A 14,413-nucleotide genomic window follows, 5' to 3' on the forward strand; every position below is an offset into this window, starting at 1 on the left:
GAAACGTACACACACACACGCTATAACCTTGAAATGCTTTGAAGAAATTTATATGAATGACTTATTTGATGCCTACCAAAGTTCTCCTGGTTGATCTGCTCATTTGCCTTTAAAAAGAGGACATTTTTGTGGTGAGATTGAGAGGAAACACGTGGAAAAAAGTTTCCTGGTGTAAAAAAAACATTAAAATAGGTCAAATGCTTACCCGGTGCAATCCAAGGTGCATAAATGTGTCTCCACCAGGGATCTCTCTTTTCAGAGCGTTCAGCCCCTTTCTGATGTCCACTCTGCAGACAAGGAGGAAAGCAGAGTCGGTTTGGCGGCACTGACCTGTTTGTCATATCTGTTACTGTGGGGAGTAATCCATCTCCCCGTTCCAGGTGTGTACAATATTAAACTGACACTCTCAAAGATTTTAGTTCTCTTGGGCGCCCCCTAATGGAAATATAAGGTAATTGTGGAAAAGGACGCTTCACAATTTAACCAGACGTCTACGGTTGGCTCCCTTTGTCTCGTTAATTTTCCTCGCTGACAGTCGCTTTCCTTTATAGACTGTTTGCCTTCACCTGAGCATCAAATTTAATTCTTCTTCTTTGAATTTTCATTATTTTTGAAGTTGTGTTTACTCGCAACATTTAGAGAAACTGGAAGTGCAGCCGCTTAGCTCCGCCTACCCTTTCTGGCAGACCAACCACTGCTGGGTGATGGAAAACGCGTCACTAACACCCGGTCTGTAATTCTACTAAATACTGCAAATGCAAATGCTTTCATCAGTGGGCCATGAGGCTCAATCACCATTGTGTTACCTCATTGGGCGATAGATAGTGACTTAACAGACATTTATTTACATGAAAATCTTCAAGATTATATCTTAAAGTCTCTACCTTTTACAAAGATGTTCAGATCACTGGAGCACTAATGCAAACCTGAGACATCTCTGGTTGGATTGGCTAATCTTCTATGCAAATGCTCTCACACTAAAGTTTTATGCAGGGACAGAGAGCATCTGCTTTCACTCAATAGTTTGAGTTGACTTTACGACTGATTGTTTCTGTTGTGTAAGAGCATTCCATGCTAGAATAACAATTAGGATAGTTATAACACATTTTAGGACAGACAGATAGAGTTAATTTATTACATTTAAAGTATATGTTCATAAAATTCATCAACAGACTGTCAGTCATAACGGGCTTTACCTGTTTTCCGTCAGTTTCATGATGGTGGATGCTCGGGAGGAGAATGTAATGAAGGACATCCTCAGCATGGGACTGAAGGAGAAGAAGAAAAACTGCACAGTCATTCAGAGAACCACATTTTCTGACAGTTTGGTTTGAATAGTTTGCAGCTGTGAAATCCCCACAGATGAACCAATTACTGATGATACGGGCGAAAGACTGATGCAACATATAAGCAGAACAAACATTTCTATAGCATCTGAGATCAATCACAAACAAACAATACTGCGACCTATTGTTTTCCTCAGAAACAGTAAAAGGCTGGCCGTCTCCATCATAAGCTCCACTTTCATGCCAGAAGTTAAAGACAAAGTTTATTAAAACAATGAATGTCTCATTACGGACAAACTGCTTTGCTTTCAGGGCTCTCCAGCAGGCTGCGGATGGAGGGGTGCATGAATCTGTTCTGGCCTGCAGGGTTTGAGCCCTCTGTGCGTGACAATGACCCAAATGTTGACAATCCAACTGCGTCACCGACTCCACAGATGTGGGAAACTTTGTTATCTTTGTTTACCCCTGAAAAATTATATTTAGAAAGGAATTAAATGCATGTAAACATACGCAGCAGTCTGAATTGAATGTGTTGAATTGTTTTTGAGAAAAGTAAAGTAAATGCAGATTCGGGCTGCTTGAGATTTTCTAATGTTTGTTGAAAACAGAAAGTATGAAGGAGGACGGTTCTTTGTTATGGCTGAAGCACCGAGCTCCAGGTGTTGTTGTGGCCTTTGAGCTGCACGGACAAAACAAAACCACCCACGAGCAGAAGGCCATTAGTTGAAACATTGTATTAAACACTGCAAACTTACTGCTTCAGAAGTGCGTTGTATTCAAATACAGTTCATACTGAAGCCAAGAGGGGAAACAAATATTGTGTTTGAACATAAGTAATACAAGTGATTATGACCATAACTAACATAATATGAGTGTGTGTTGTTTTTAACTGGTGCAGTGACTTACTGACAACTTACACGTACTAACAGATGTTTCATTAAAATATACAGTTTGAGTGGATGTCGATGTAGACTCTACTAATGCGATTGCACAACAGATGTGTAAGTTTCTCAGAGTTCTTTGTAATATAGTTTAGCAGTGTCCATGCTAGGTTTAACAGAGTTGTCCTTCACAATAAGAGATTACATTTAATGACTACACTTGAGTTTGATTTTTCAATTTGTCATTTGGGGTAAAACATGCTTCTAGAAAGTTTTATATGCAAGATTAAAAAATAATTCTCATTATAAAAAATTACTTTTCATTAGATTTTATCAGCCGTGGTTCTCAGCTGGTGGGTCAGGACCCAAAAGTGGGTCGCAGAGCTGATTTCAGCGGGTCGCGGATGTGTGCTTGGGAAAACAAAAAGTTGTGGCAAAATGCTGCGCTTTTATTTTGAAGGACATGGTTTTCCTATGACATGCGTGCAGAAGTAATGCAACTCAGCGTAACTTCAAGATTCATTTATCAGCCCTCATTCATCATGTCATGCTCTCTCTCTCTCTCTCCCTATCTCTGTTCTTCCTGTCTGGTGATCAGCTGATTATGGGCGCTAAACCAACCAGAGTTAGCCTTGACGCCTGTCGACCAATCATCCTGCTGCTGTCAAACTTTAAATCTGTTCTCCTCTCTTCCACAGACAGTTTGTCGTTTCAGCTCGATCAATGCGATCCTCCTGCGACCCTGTTCACCTCCAAGTGCAGCTACTCAGCTCATCCTGCATCCTGTCTTCACCAGTGTCTAGACTCCATCGGGGGGTATCCTATCCTGCTCTCGGCCTCTCTACCCCTTAAGTACATGAAGACATCATGAAGGAGTCAAATCGCCAAAGACATTGCACATTTCATTCTTTCCAAGCTTGTAAAATAAATAAGTGTTCACTCTTAATGAAGTCTCTCTTGTTTGAAGTGTAGTTTAGTCACACTCAATGTATCCCCAGAAATCCCAGCTACACTTACATGCGTGAAACTTGAGCCCTACAGCAGTTGCATTTATGTTTCGTTCTGTCTCAGGTCCAAACTGCGCCAATTTTCATTTGATAAATTTGAGTGGTTGAAAAAATCTGAAATCTGGGTCGCGATTAGTCATGAAGGAAGTGGTGGTGGGCAAGACCAATTGGGAACCACTGATTTAAAGCTCTGTTGAAGCTCTGCACATTTTTCTTTCTTTCCTGTTACTTTCGCAAATTAACTCTGAGGAATGCGATGGAGCTTTTCATCCTTCATACTCTTAAATGTCTGACTTGCATTGAGGGGAAAGGAGATCTGAGTTGAGGAACTTGATATTGCAGTAAAATGGTGGTTTTGTCATCCAGAACTATTTGCCTTCCTCTTAGTATAAATAGGCTGTAAAACGCAGACGGCTTATAAACAGAGAGACACTCCAGCTTTTAGTCACTGGTGGTAACTGTGCTGCTACCAGACATCATCTCAGCTACTGCAGAGGCAGAGGGAAACATCCGCCTGGACGCTGAGTGACTTAGCATATGGCCGGTTGTAGCTGTAGGGACATATTTCATTTTACTTTACCGGGTTGACCGCTGAGCAAAGTATGTGTTTCTCTTTAGTGATCTACAGCCCGGAGCTTCAGGAAGTACAGAGGCAACAAGGCAGCTTAGTGTCTTTCAAATGTTACAGCATACAGTCCACCTATTTCTATTTTGTCCTAAATATTTGATGGGTTAAATGTGTTAACATGTACATCTACTTTATGTGTCATGAAGTGCCTCTTACCTTTTGAATTTCTCTGCTAAATTCTCCACAAAGTAGTAGATTTCCTCCCAGTGATTCTTCACACTGCCGGACCTAAGGACAAAGAAAAAGGGGATAGCATATAAATAGACAGCATTTATTTAAGAACAGTATTGATCATGTGATTATAGATACACCAACATCCCTGAAACAACAGTCATGAATGCCCATACGGCTTTCTCCAAAGTGCCCGACGATAAGAACAGGAAGGCACAACAGATATCCCCAATTAGCTAAGTGCTAGCTAAAAATAGCTGTCATTCATTAGCACTGTTAGCATGGTTGGAAGATAATACGTTCTGTATATTTCTGTGAGTTGATTTGTTCAGCAAGGATTGAAAACCTGAAGACCAAAGCTGTGATCAGACACACACTCACTTCCATATGGTGGAGCAGTCAAACAAGGAAAGTACAGCTTTGTTAGCCAAAAACAACAGGGGGTAAAATCATTAGCTCCACAACATGGAGAACAAGCGTCTTGGCAAAACACAACTGTTTAACCTGTTATAGTAACTTTACTATCTGCTACAGTCATTTGTAACAAAGATGCTGATTAAGTTTATTTAATAGAAGGAACATTGCTTACATAATAGTGTTCATGCTATGTAGCGCTCTAGCTAGCACCATGCAGTACAGATAGCTACTACTTCCTTTATCTGTTGCTAGATCTTGTATATTAAACCTTAATTTCATTCAGTGAAGGGTAGCTGACTTTTGAGATAAAAGAAGCTGGTTGCATGGCCGGTGTGAAATTCAGCACCCTCCCCTATCCTGAATAAGCCCCTGGAGGCTGAGGAAAGAGGTCCTGGTCTCCCCAGGGAACGTCCATAAAACTGGACTATTATAACAAACTCCCTACGGAGCTACCTTCATTTCCTCTAGGCGGACTGTGTGTATGTGTAAGTGTGCGTCTGTGGCAATTTTATTAAGTGTGAGCATTAGGGGAGAAGGCTTCTGGCACGATGTGACCAGTCAGCAGGTCAAGCGTTAGCTAATGAGTGGGCCAGAGAGATGACACATGGGAAATGAGCTAATTGACTGGAGGCCTGTTTAGAGGCTGAAGCTTACTTAGAACAAAGTGCAGGACTGACTGAATGTTATTCTAGGTGCTGACTAACTGATGTAACAGCATTAGACACACGAGAACTGGCCAGCATTAATGTGTTGCTGTTCCTCTGTGTGGAGCAGAAGGTCAAAACCAATTTTTATCCACAGAGAATAAACAGGTTTTCATTGGAATGAGCTTTTCAGGAATTAAGAAAGGAGTTAGGTTGAATATTTATAAACATTAACAGCAGCCAATAGCGCTGAATGTGAGCGAGGAAATGTGCCAAGCTTTGAAGCCAATCTTAAAGAGCCAGAACTCTTTTGCTTGATGTGCTACTGAACATATTTCATTGGAAGAAAGGGACCCTGCATCAAATATTGTATCAATTTCTTCTTATACAAAGTTGGTTCCTGTGGATGATACCTAAAGAGGGCATAAAAGGTTAATAAAATTGGTCCGAGAACCGAACCTTGTGGAACTCCGTGGCTTACTTTGGCTTGCACAGAGGACTACAATCAACGTGTACAATCAGATCAGGCTTTATTGATCTCTGGCTTTCTGTCTTTCTCTATATCCCAACTACTCGACCCAACCAGTCACAGAAGATTGCTGTTGAGCAATGAACCTGGTTCTGCTTGATTTTCTGGCTGTTTTCCCTTCCAAGTTTTTAACCTTGTAAACATTTCCACGTGGTGTTCTTCATGTGCTACAAGACATATCAGGGACAACATCAGCAGTCATCTCCACGGCTGGCCATTAAACTGCAGTGTACCAAGGACAGGCTGAACTACAAGTTTTCAGATTGGCAGGTTTGCGACATCACAAACCTAAGGAGCCAATCCCATTAGTGGATGGATTGACGCTATGCATATCATTATGTGCAACCGATGGCAACCACTTCTGCGATGCGCGAGCCAGGTGTAACCATCATCGTAATTTTTGCAAACTCACTACTGAGTACTAACTTTATTTACTACAACTGATTACTAAATTTCAAGCTAGCTAAGTTTCAACAAGTTGCCACTAAACGATTTGTTTTTGTGACGGAGGGGGCGGTTGGAAATGTGTATAGTGGGCGGAGACTATGCAGATTCGATAATTTTTAATGAGGGAGAAGGAGATGCCTTTGGAGGATTTTTACAAGGTAATTAAATAAATTTTGCAGAAAAAAATACCAGACACAGTTTGTTATTTCAAGCAAAGCATTTAATATGTCTTAAAACATGACTGGAGCTGCTCTTTAATAATATACAAAGAATGTGGTCTAGACCTGCTCTATTTGTAACGTTTCATTAGATCACTTTTGTTGTGATTTAGAGCTATATTAATAGAAATTAAATTGCGTGTGAAGGGGGAGAGAGAAACATTTTGGAAAGCGTTTCAAAAGATGCAATTTCGGTCAGTGCAGAATTAATTATTTTTTTATGTTTCCAGGAAATGACAAACTTAAAAATAACACTAGGAATACCCACAAAAAGATAACTTTTACCATTGTTGGGCCTGAGACTGACTTATAGGTGACAATCAGTAAAAGAGGTGATGAAAAAGCCTCACACACCTTAGAATCATCAGTTTGAAACGGGGTGTATAGGAGTCAAAAGGAACCAGACTAAACACTGACTCTGTTTTCCTAGCTTACCTTTCAGTTATATTAGTTCCCAGCACACTCAGTAATCCGTTTGAGTCACGTCTAGACATAATACAGTACTTCTTGCTTATAGGATGTTCTTGCCTGGGGCTGATAAGAAAACATTTGTCCAGTAAATTAGATTACTATCAACATAGATTCATTTCTTTACAGTGTACTTTGCTTATTTAGATATTTCAAGATGTAATAACCAGCAGAGCTTTTTACTCTTTCAAGCTGCTCTGCAAAAAAAACACCAGCTGCTTGCCCGAAACTTGAAATGAATTGTGACTAATGTTATTATCCTGCAATTGCCCGTCAGGGAGGTTATACCCCTCTGTGTTTTTGTGTTATTGCCTGGCAACTTATTTGGCAAAGCTGAGGGGAAAACAGGGAATACCAGGGACTTCCCCATCATGCATCAGTCATTTAAGGCTCTTCATCCTGCCAAACAGGACTCTTTATTTCCGTTTGGTACGGACAACGTGAAACAAATACTGTTGATTGGTCTTCTTGTTTCGCTTTAAAGAGGAAACGAAACACATTTTATTGTGGCACAGCATCAATGGAGATGTCAACCAGTGGTTTGCAGATGCAGAAGTTTTTGCCATTTAAAACTGGAAAACAAACAAACGCTCTGCAGTCAGAAGCATCTGAAGTCGAATCAGCACCAGGAACAGTAGCAGTCATAGAAAGATGAGAGCCAGCTCGCACTCAAACTTCATCAACCCCTAAAATCCAAAGAAAACAAACAGACTCATTGCTCAACAATCTGAGTAAAAACAAGAGTCCTGCAGGGTGAGGAGACCACTGCACTTCTGCCAAAGCAAGAGGTTCAGGTTCGGGCTCCCTTGGGCCACCCATGCTGGTAATATTCAGCCCCTGATTCAAACACAAAGGAACCACAATGACATAGCCATGTTATGTAAGCTTCAGTTTTTTCCCTGGTCTATTCTGAACGGAGAAAAATGCGGAGCAACTAAACACCCTACCTAAACGTTTTTTGAAGAACTGATGACGTGAATTTTCCCCCAACATCAAGGCTTTACATTCCTTTAGTGCTGACTGGGCAAGAGAGAGGACAAGACCTTACAAGCTAAACTAAATCATCCCAACATATAAAGACCTGGAGGAGGGGAGAAGTTTAGCTTGGATGTTCAACAAAATGTGCAGCGCAAACAGAAAGACAGACTGCCTCTGACCTGAAGGGACGGCAGGAGCCAGCTTTTTTGTAAATAGTTCCATTACAGCAACGGAGAAGGGGAAACAGAAGAAACTTTCCTTCAGCTAAAAGTCCTGTAGAGGTGTCAGGATCAATCTTGAGTATTTATTTAACATCAGGGTGAATCTGAGGACTCCCACCTTTGGTTTTTAGCTGCTTATCTTCATACCAAAACCACAATGGCTCTTGTTTGCCTTGGAGCGGCTCAGTTGTCTGAGGTAGCTGCAGTCGTGGGATCGAGGCCTAGCTTGCAGTTTCACTCACCTGTCCAAACAGCGTTGGGAAAGGAAGTGGTCGATTTCTTTCTATGATTCTTGGTTAAACTATTTTATGCGGTGCCTTAACCTCCCCTAAATTCTTTGATCTAATTTTAATGGTCTGAGTTGATCTCTAGTGTTCAGCGGTTTGAGGTTTGGACAGTATTGTGAGAGGTGAGAGGCGTCGAAATTGCCGACAAAGTGATCAAGCCCAACAGCAATTTGAAGTTATGTCATAGCAGATCTTCAAAGGCGAGAGTTTGCGTGAACGGACAGATTTCGCAGCAAGATGTAGAGCATGTGTCTGGCTGGACGCCATCTGAGGGCAGAGAGTACAAGACACGAAGGAAAAGAAGAGGAAGAAAAGAGCAAGGGAAAGATAAAAAGCCTTATCGACGAGGTTTCATTAAATTCCGCTGACTGGGAGTGAGATAATGTAAAAAATCTGTTGGCCTTGGTGCGAGCTTGTCCGCCAGAGGAAACATGCCGATGATTTGATGACAACTTCGAATGCGAGGTCCAAGTTTCTGTCCTCCAACCTGCTTCGGTGTGCTTCAGCCAACACGGCAGGCACATAGGAAAAACAGCCTGAAGCAGCACCACCACCAGGCATTACATTAAATCAGTGAGTGCTTAAAATGTAAGGTTTGTTGTCCAGGGTCAAAAGAGCTTGTTTAAAGCTGCTTCATCAGCGGCGTGACAAAAGACCAGGTACAGTTAGTGAGACCAAGGACAGGAAATAATTAAGGAAGAAGCTGAAACCACTGTCCCCTACAGCCTGCACCCTGTGAGCTCTTCAGAACTAAGAGGCTGACCATATACCCAGTGGAGTTTACGTTTAAAGGGTTCCATGCAGCCTGGGGAGCGTTATTTCCTTTGATCTTTTTACTGCCACATCTCTAATTAGGACACAAGTAACCTTAAATGAAGTTACTGTACATTTTTATAAAAGGTTATGTTTGCACCTAGTAGTCCTAAATTATTCATAGTTGGATCCTTCAATCTATTGTAACCAAACCGCTGTGGACACAACAGGAAGTAATCTGCATCCTTACAGTTGAGCACATGTTAAACAGACCCTTTCAAGAGGTGACCCAAGGGTCCGAGACGACCTAAAGAATAAAAACATCTTCAATTATCTTTACTCATGTCTTTATCTGCTGGCTGGGCAACATTGGCTTGGCTACATCAGCAGAAAATGAGTCAGACAGCGTGAGCATGTGTTTGTGTGCGCTTAAAAGATAACAGTTGAAGGAGTGGAAAACCTCAGACAGAAAGTCAGAAAAACAGCGAGACAGATGAAGAATAAACAGAGGACAGAGAAATAACAACAACAGAACGTGGGCCAACCATGTGAGTGTCGGGCTGACGTTGCTGTCCCCGGAGCCTCATTGCTTGCACGGTTTAAAATCAATAGACAAGAAGGACTGGCTTGGGCCTCAACATGAAAATCCTTATTTATGGCCCTTTAAAGACTCGCTTATTGGAACGTTTTTGCATTTTTCTGCTAATTTATTTTGGTTTAAAGCCTGAAACTTCTTGTTATTTGTTTGGTTCAGTCTCATTCACAAGAGCAGACAACTGTTTTCAGCAGAAAGCTCACTTTAAGCCACCTGTCCAGCACCAAACAGCAGTCAGGAAAGTTTAGCAACAAGCTGGAGACAAGACTCCAAAGGACGCTGTGGGCTGGGTTTAACTAGGCAACTGTTTACTTACAATGATTCACATCAACTTAAGGTGATAGGGACACAATTCTTTATCCCTGTTGTGTTTGCAGCTTGTTCTGCTGCCCCCATGTGACAAAAATTTATAATGATTCTGCTTCTGAGGTGCCTCAGGATGGGAAAACTGTGAGAGTTTCAATTAAAGCTGATTGTGCTCAGAGCTCTATGCAGCCATGTTGGATGTCAGTAAACTACGCCTGCAGACTTGAAGACTCGCTGTTTTTCTTCAGTCATTTCTCAACCCAGTTCACTCTAAAGTGTCCAAAAAAGCTCCTCTGTCCCAGAAGGCCGGGGTATGACGGCATGTGGGAAAAAGCTCCATCGGTCTGAAGGGCTTAGCAGCTCTCGGCTTCTTTCTCACGGTTCAAAGTGTCGAAGAAGGAAAACTAAAAGAAAAAAAAAAATCCCAACTCTGCTAAGGAGGCTGTCTGCGATTCCAGCTGGAGCTACCCACACCACCCCAGCCTGCAGCCAATGATGGTGCTCCAATTTAACTGACTGGGCACAAGGATTTGTTTGTTTAAAACCACTAACCTACTTTTACAGCCTTTGCAGAAGTCAAACTCTTTACTGGGTGATTGCTGAGCTAATGCCGTATGTCTATTCCAAAACCGGGAGGAATTTTTTGGGAAAAAACTATTGGATAACTAAAGTGGTGGAGAGGCATTTAAGACTGTGACAAAAGTTTTCTGATTTTAATTTAACATCTCAAACTATATTGTGTATTTTTTCCCGTAGACTTAGTCAGAGTCATGTATCAGATCTAAGCAGAAGGTTTGGATCCGAGTTCGAGCAGCATTCATCCACATTAAAACCCATTGTGTTGTTTTTGTCCCTGAGGGACTGAAGACAGCATGATATCATTTAACAAGACTTCCTGCTGAAATCACCAAAGCAGCACGCTGCAAAAGACAAGATGACAGAACACAGAGCAAGTGTCATTCCACAGCTACAACGTCTTCCACCGCCAGACAAATCTCAGATATTTATGGACTGCAGCTGCAGTTTAGTTTTTCCGCAGACTTGCCAGGATTCAGGCAGCATGACCCAACGCCCAACCGGTGTGCCAACTTGTGACTTCATCAACAACAACACAAACACTTTGCAGCCGTGATTAGTGTTTCACAATTAATGACAAGACGAGAATTTGATTTGGTCAGGCCTGCCAAGCATGCAGCGAGGAGCATGTGAAGAAGGCGATGTGAGTCTGGTGGAAACAAGACAGAGAGATAAATGGGAATAGCATGTGGAAAAGAAATGTTCTCAGACACTGACACAAAGAGAACAAGGGGAGGGCTGCTTTTAAGGCTATGAGTTTGCATGCTAGTTGCCTGCTCTCAATGACATTTCTTTCAAATGACATACAAGCCTTCTTCTTCTGCTTCACCTGCTGTAGCTGATTGTGTTTCCCCTAGATTCAGCAGTGATGGCAACTCTGTGTTACGTGCAATTATGTCTTCTTATTGGTCATGTTTGTTAAATGCAGTCTTTATCAAGAGTTGAACATTAGCATTAGGCCTATACAGTAGGTGAATTCCTTTCTCCCATATGAGCACACCCATATCCCGTCCTCCTGCACTGTGTTCCATATAAAACAGCAAGCTGCAGCCCCGCCTGCTCTGAGTCAGCAAAAATACATCCGTGTGTTCATATACGTGGGCGTACAGCGCTTTAGGGTATACATGAAATTATCAGGCAATTCCCATCACATGTTGCACAAACATACAAGGTTTACTGACGATGAATCCCTGTAACTGTGACAATCATCTGACTTGTTCTTTAGTGCCAACATCAGGTCCAAATTTTAGCTTACTTTATGACCACATACCTGCAAAACTGGTGACATATCCATCAGCCTCAGCTCTAGTTTGTTTTTAGTGTTAATTAGCCGATGTTAGCATGCCAACACACTAAACTAACGTGTCACCATTTAATGCCTGAACAGTGCCCGTGTGTTTAGTCCCGTCACTGGATGTTGTGTAGCTGCAACCCACCACTTTGACGCCGAGTGGGTATCGTAACAACCCTGCTTTCCTTTAGGACATCACATGTAGGTCTGCAGGGCACAAGGCAGTTGAAGCTAGCGTGTCCCGACACGGCGCAGATTTTCCAAACCCAGACCCAGATGTCCTAGATTCAAACTGGCAACCATTCAGTCATTAGCCTTCTTTACACTAGAGACTGGAGCCACCCATATGTCTCAGTGTCCTCCATGTTGGAGCCATGGCGTGACATCAGCAGCTATTTTTCCTCATTACTGTCAAATCAAACGAACCAATGCCAGCAGGTTAACCATGTGTTTATGGTTTCTTTCCAGCCAAACACTCATTTATAATTCTGGACAGTTCAGTGCTGATGTTTTCAGCAATACAAGCGCTGTGACTCAAGGGATGGCAATATCAGTTGGTCGGTCCATCTACCACACCTCATCAACACTAATGACATTCCCATCAGCCTCAGCTGTACTTAATGTTAAGTGCTAATAAGCAGATGCTTTAATCCTAAAATGCTAAACTGAGATGGTGATGTTTAAGAAGTTACTACATACATATATTTTCTGTGCGACTACTTTTGTGGACGTTGATGGTTCAGCGTGGGTCATAACAGCTTTTGTCGTTGCAAGTTTCCATGTTAGCAGCCGCAGTTAAACTTATGGACCGCTTATTAGAACTATTTCTCTTAAACCAATAAGGTTACTTTCTAGGGACGTCTGCACATGTAACACTTCTGCACCCTTACTATTTCCTGTGTAATTAAGCTTTGACACACGTCTGCATCCTCAGAGAAAACTCTACAGTGAGCGGCATTAGGGACAAACAGTGTCAGAAAAGTAGGCCTTAGTCTTGACTGTGCTTGTAGTTTTTTATCTGCTTCCCATACATCTATTTTTAGGGGTTGTGGAACGCTGACACTGATGTGCCTTGTCATTGTGAGCATGTTAGCATGCTGACAGTAGCATTAAGCTCAAACCGTGCTGTTACCGCTACACATAGTTGCCAGTGGTTTAACTACTGCTACATTTTCAACACACAACCGGTGTTCCTTGCACGGCTAATTGAAGTTGTCAGTGGGTTTAATTTGTACGTTACAGATTCCTGCAGTCTAAACGTATTAGGAGGCCGTGATGACACTGCAGCTGTGTCCTAATCCAGGGGCTGCAGCCTTCGAAGGAGGCGGTCCACGGAGGATGCTCCATTCATAGCCTGCGTTCAAAGCCGAACTCAAATGAGAGGGTCTGGTCTACCTTTGCGTTACCAAACGCCGTTCCTGTCGCCTAGCAACAGGTAGCTAGCGGGCTAACTAGCTACCATAACTAGCGTCGAGTAAGTTAACCTATTATTTTAAAGATAATTTGTTTCAAGGGCCCTTTCGTTTTCTTAAACATGTGTAACGCTAGCTAGTCGATTGAGTTGAAACCAAAAACTTTTACATTTTAAAGTGTATTCCTCGGCCGCCTTCGAATTGGGACAGCCTTCGACGCGCTTCTGTGGCACAATCGGCCTGCAAATACGGCCTCCGAAGGCTGCAGTCCCTGGATTGAGACACAGTCTACATCAGATTTTTCTGATAACCACAGCTTCAACCAGAGAGGTGTAACTTAAAGGTGACATAAGGTGCTTATAGATACTTTTTCCCTTCTGCTAAACAACAGAGCTTATTCTAGTCTGCTGTGCCACTTATTGTAAATTAGCATTAAGTAATTTAATGTGATTTATTTAAGAAAGACTGGCCCTTGGGTCACTCAAATAAAATCTCTTGTGTCTGTTTTTAATGCTTTGAAATAAAAATACAAATTGTTGTGCAGCCTTTGTTGGTTTACAGGTTTCGGAAAATAAAAGCCGCAGGTTTATGACTGGGTGGTTCCAACAACAAAACCATGCAGGGTTCGAGTCTAGAGAACAAGCGATGATTCAAACTCCTAAAAAAAAAATCCCTGCAGTACTTTTCTTTGTGTCTCAACACTGAAGAAAGGACTGTCAGCGTTTTAGTACCCTGTACTCTCTGGTCTTCTACGCACTGAAACCCCTTCTCACACACTTTACGTCTTCCATATGGATCAACCAGGGCAGAGAGTTCAGGCTGTCTCATAAAACAAGCCTGAGGGACGGGGCTGAGACAGTTCTCTAATGAGCTTCTTCTTGTTTTGAAGTCCACCATTATGGCTATAACTTGTTAGTCACCCCAAGAGTGGGCACCAAAGCACGCAGACAAGCTAACAATAGCATTGGACGTTGAAAAAAAAAAAAGAGGTTGTTGTCTGATTTGTTACATGTGTCAGTGTTTACCACACAGTACAAGCCAAATGTAGCCCTCCACATCTGGAGAGCAGTCTCTTGTTGTGTCCACTTCTGCTCGGAAATCAGGGGAATTGTCAAATTTACTTTGAAGTCCAGTGTTTACATCAATACATACATAGTTACTTAGCACTGATTCCCACTGGGGGCCATCAGTGTGAAAAATGCGAGCCCTTTTGTTAAAGCCATCCACCCAGTGTGTGATCTTTAACAGTCATCTGCGATGCTTATCTGCATGAGGCTTCTCATTCCTCTATCTCGCAA

At 42.1% G+C, this 14,413-nt stretch overlaps 1 protein-coding gene across 1 annotated transcript in view; it reads right to left on the bottom strand.

Annotated features, from left to right (window-relative positions):
- Positions 1–14,413, bottom strand: part of antxr1c (ANTXR cell adhesion molecule 1c) — a 40,319-nt gene that overhangs the window by 24,292 nt on the left and 1,614 nt on the right. The window contains exons 2-5 of the mRNA XM_069664987.1: positions 3,959–4,030; positions 1,197–1,268; positions 206–287; positions 77–107 (exon numbers count right to left, since the gene is read on the bottom strand). Coding sequence (XP_069521088.1) covers positions 77–107; positions 206–287; positions 1,197–1,268; positions 3,959–4,030 — 257 coding nt within the window. The remainder of the gene's footprint in view (positions 1–76; positions 108–205; positions 288–1,196; positions 1,269–3,958; positions 4,031–14,413) is intronic.

Source organism: Semicossyphus pulcher, unplaced genomic scaffold (assembly GCF_022749685.1).
Source record: "Semicossyphus pulcher isolate SPU_LCO1_2020_fin unplaced genomic scaffold, fSemPul1.0.p SCAF_16, whole genome shotgun sequence".
NCBI classification, from domain to species: domain Eukaryota; kingdom Metazoa; phylum Chordata; class Actinopteri; order Labriformes; family Labridae; genus Semicossyphus; species Semicossyphus pulcher.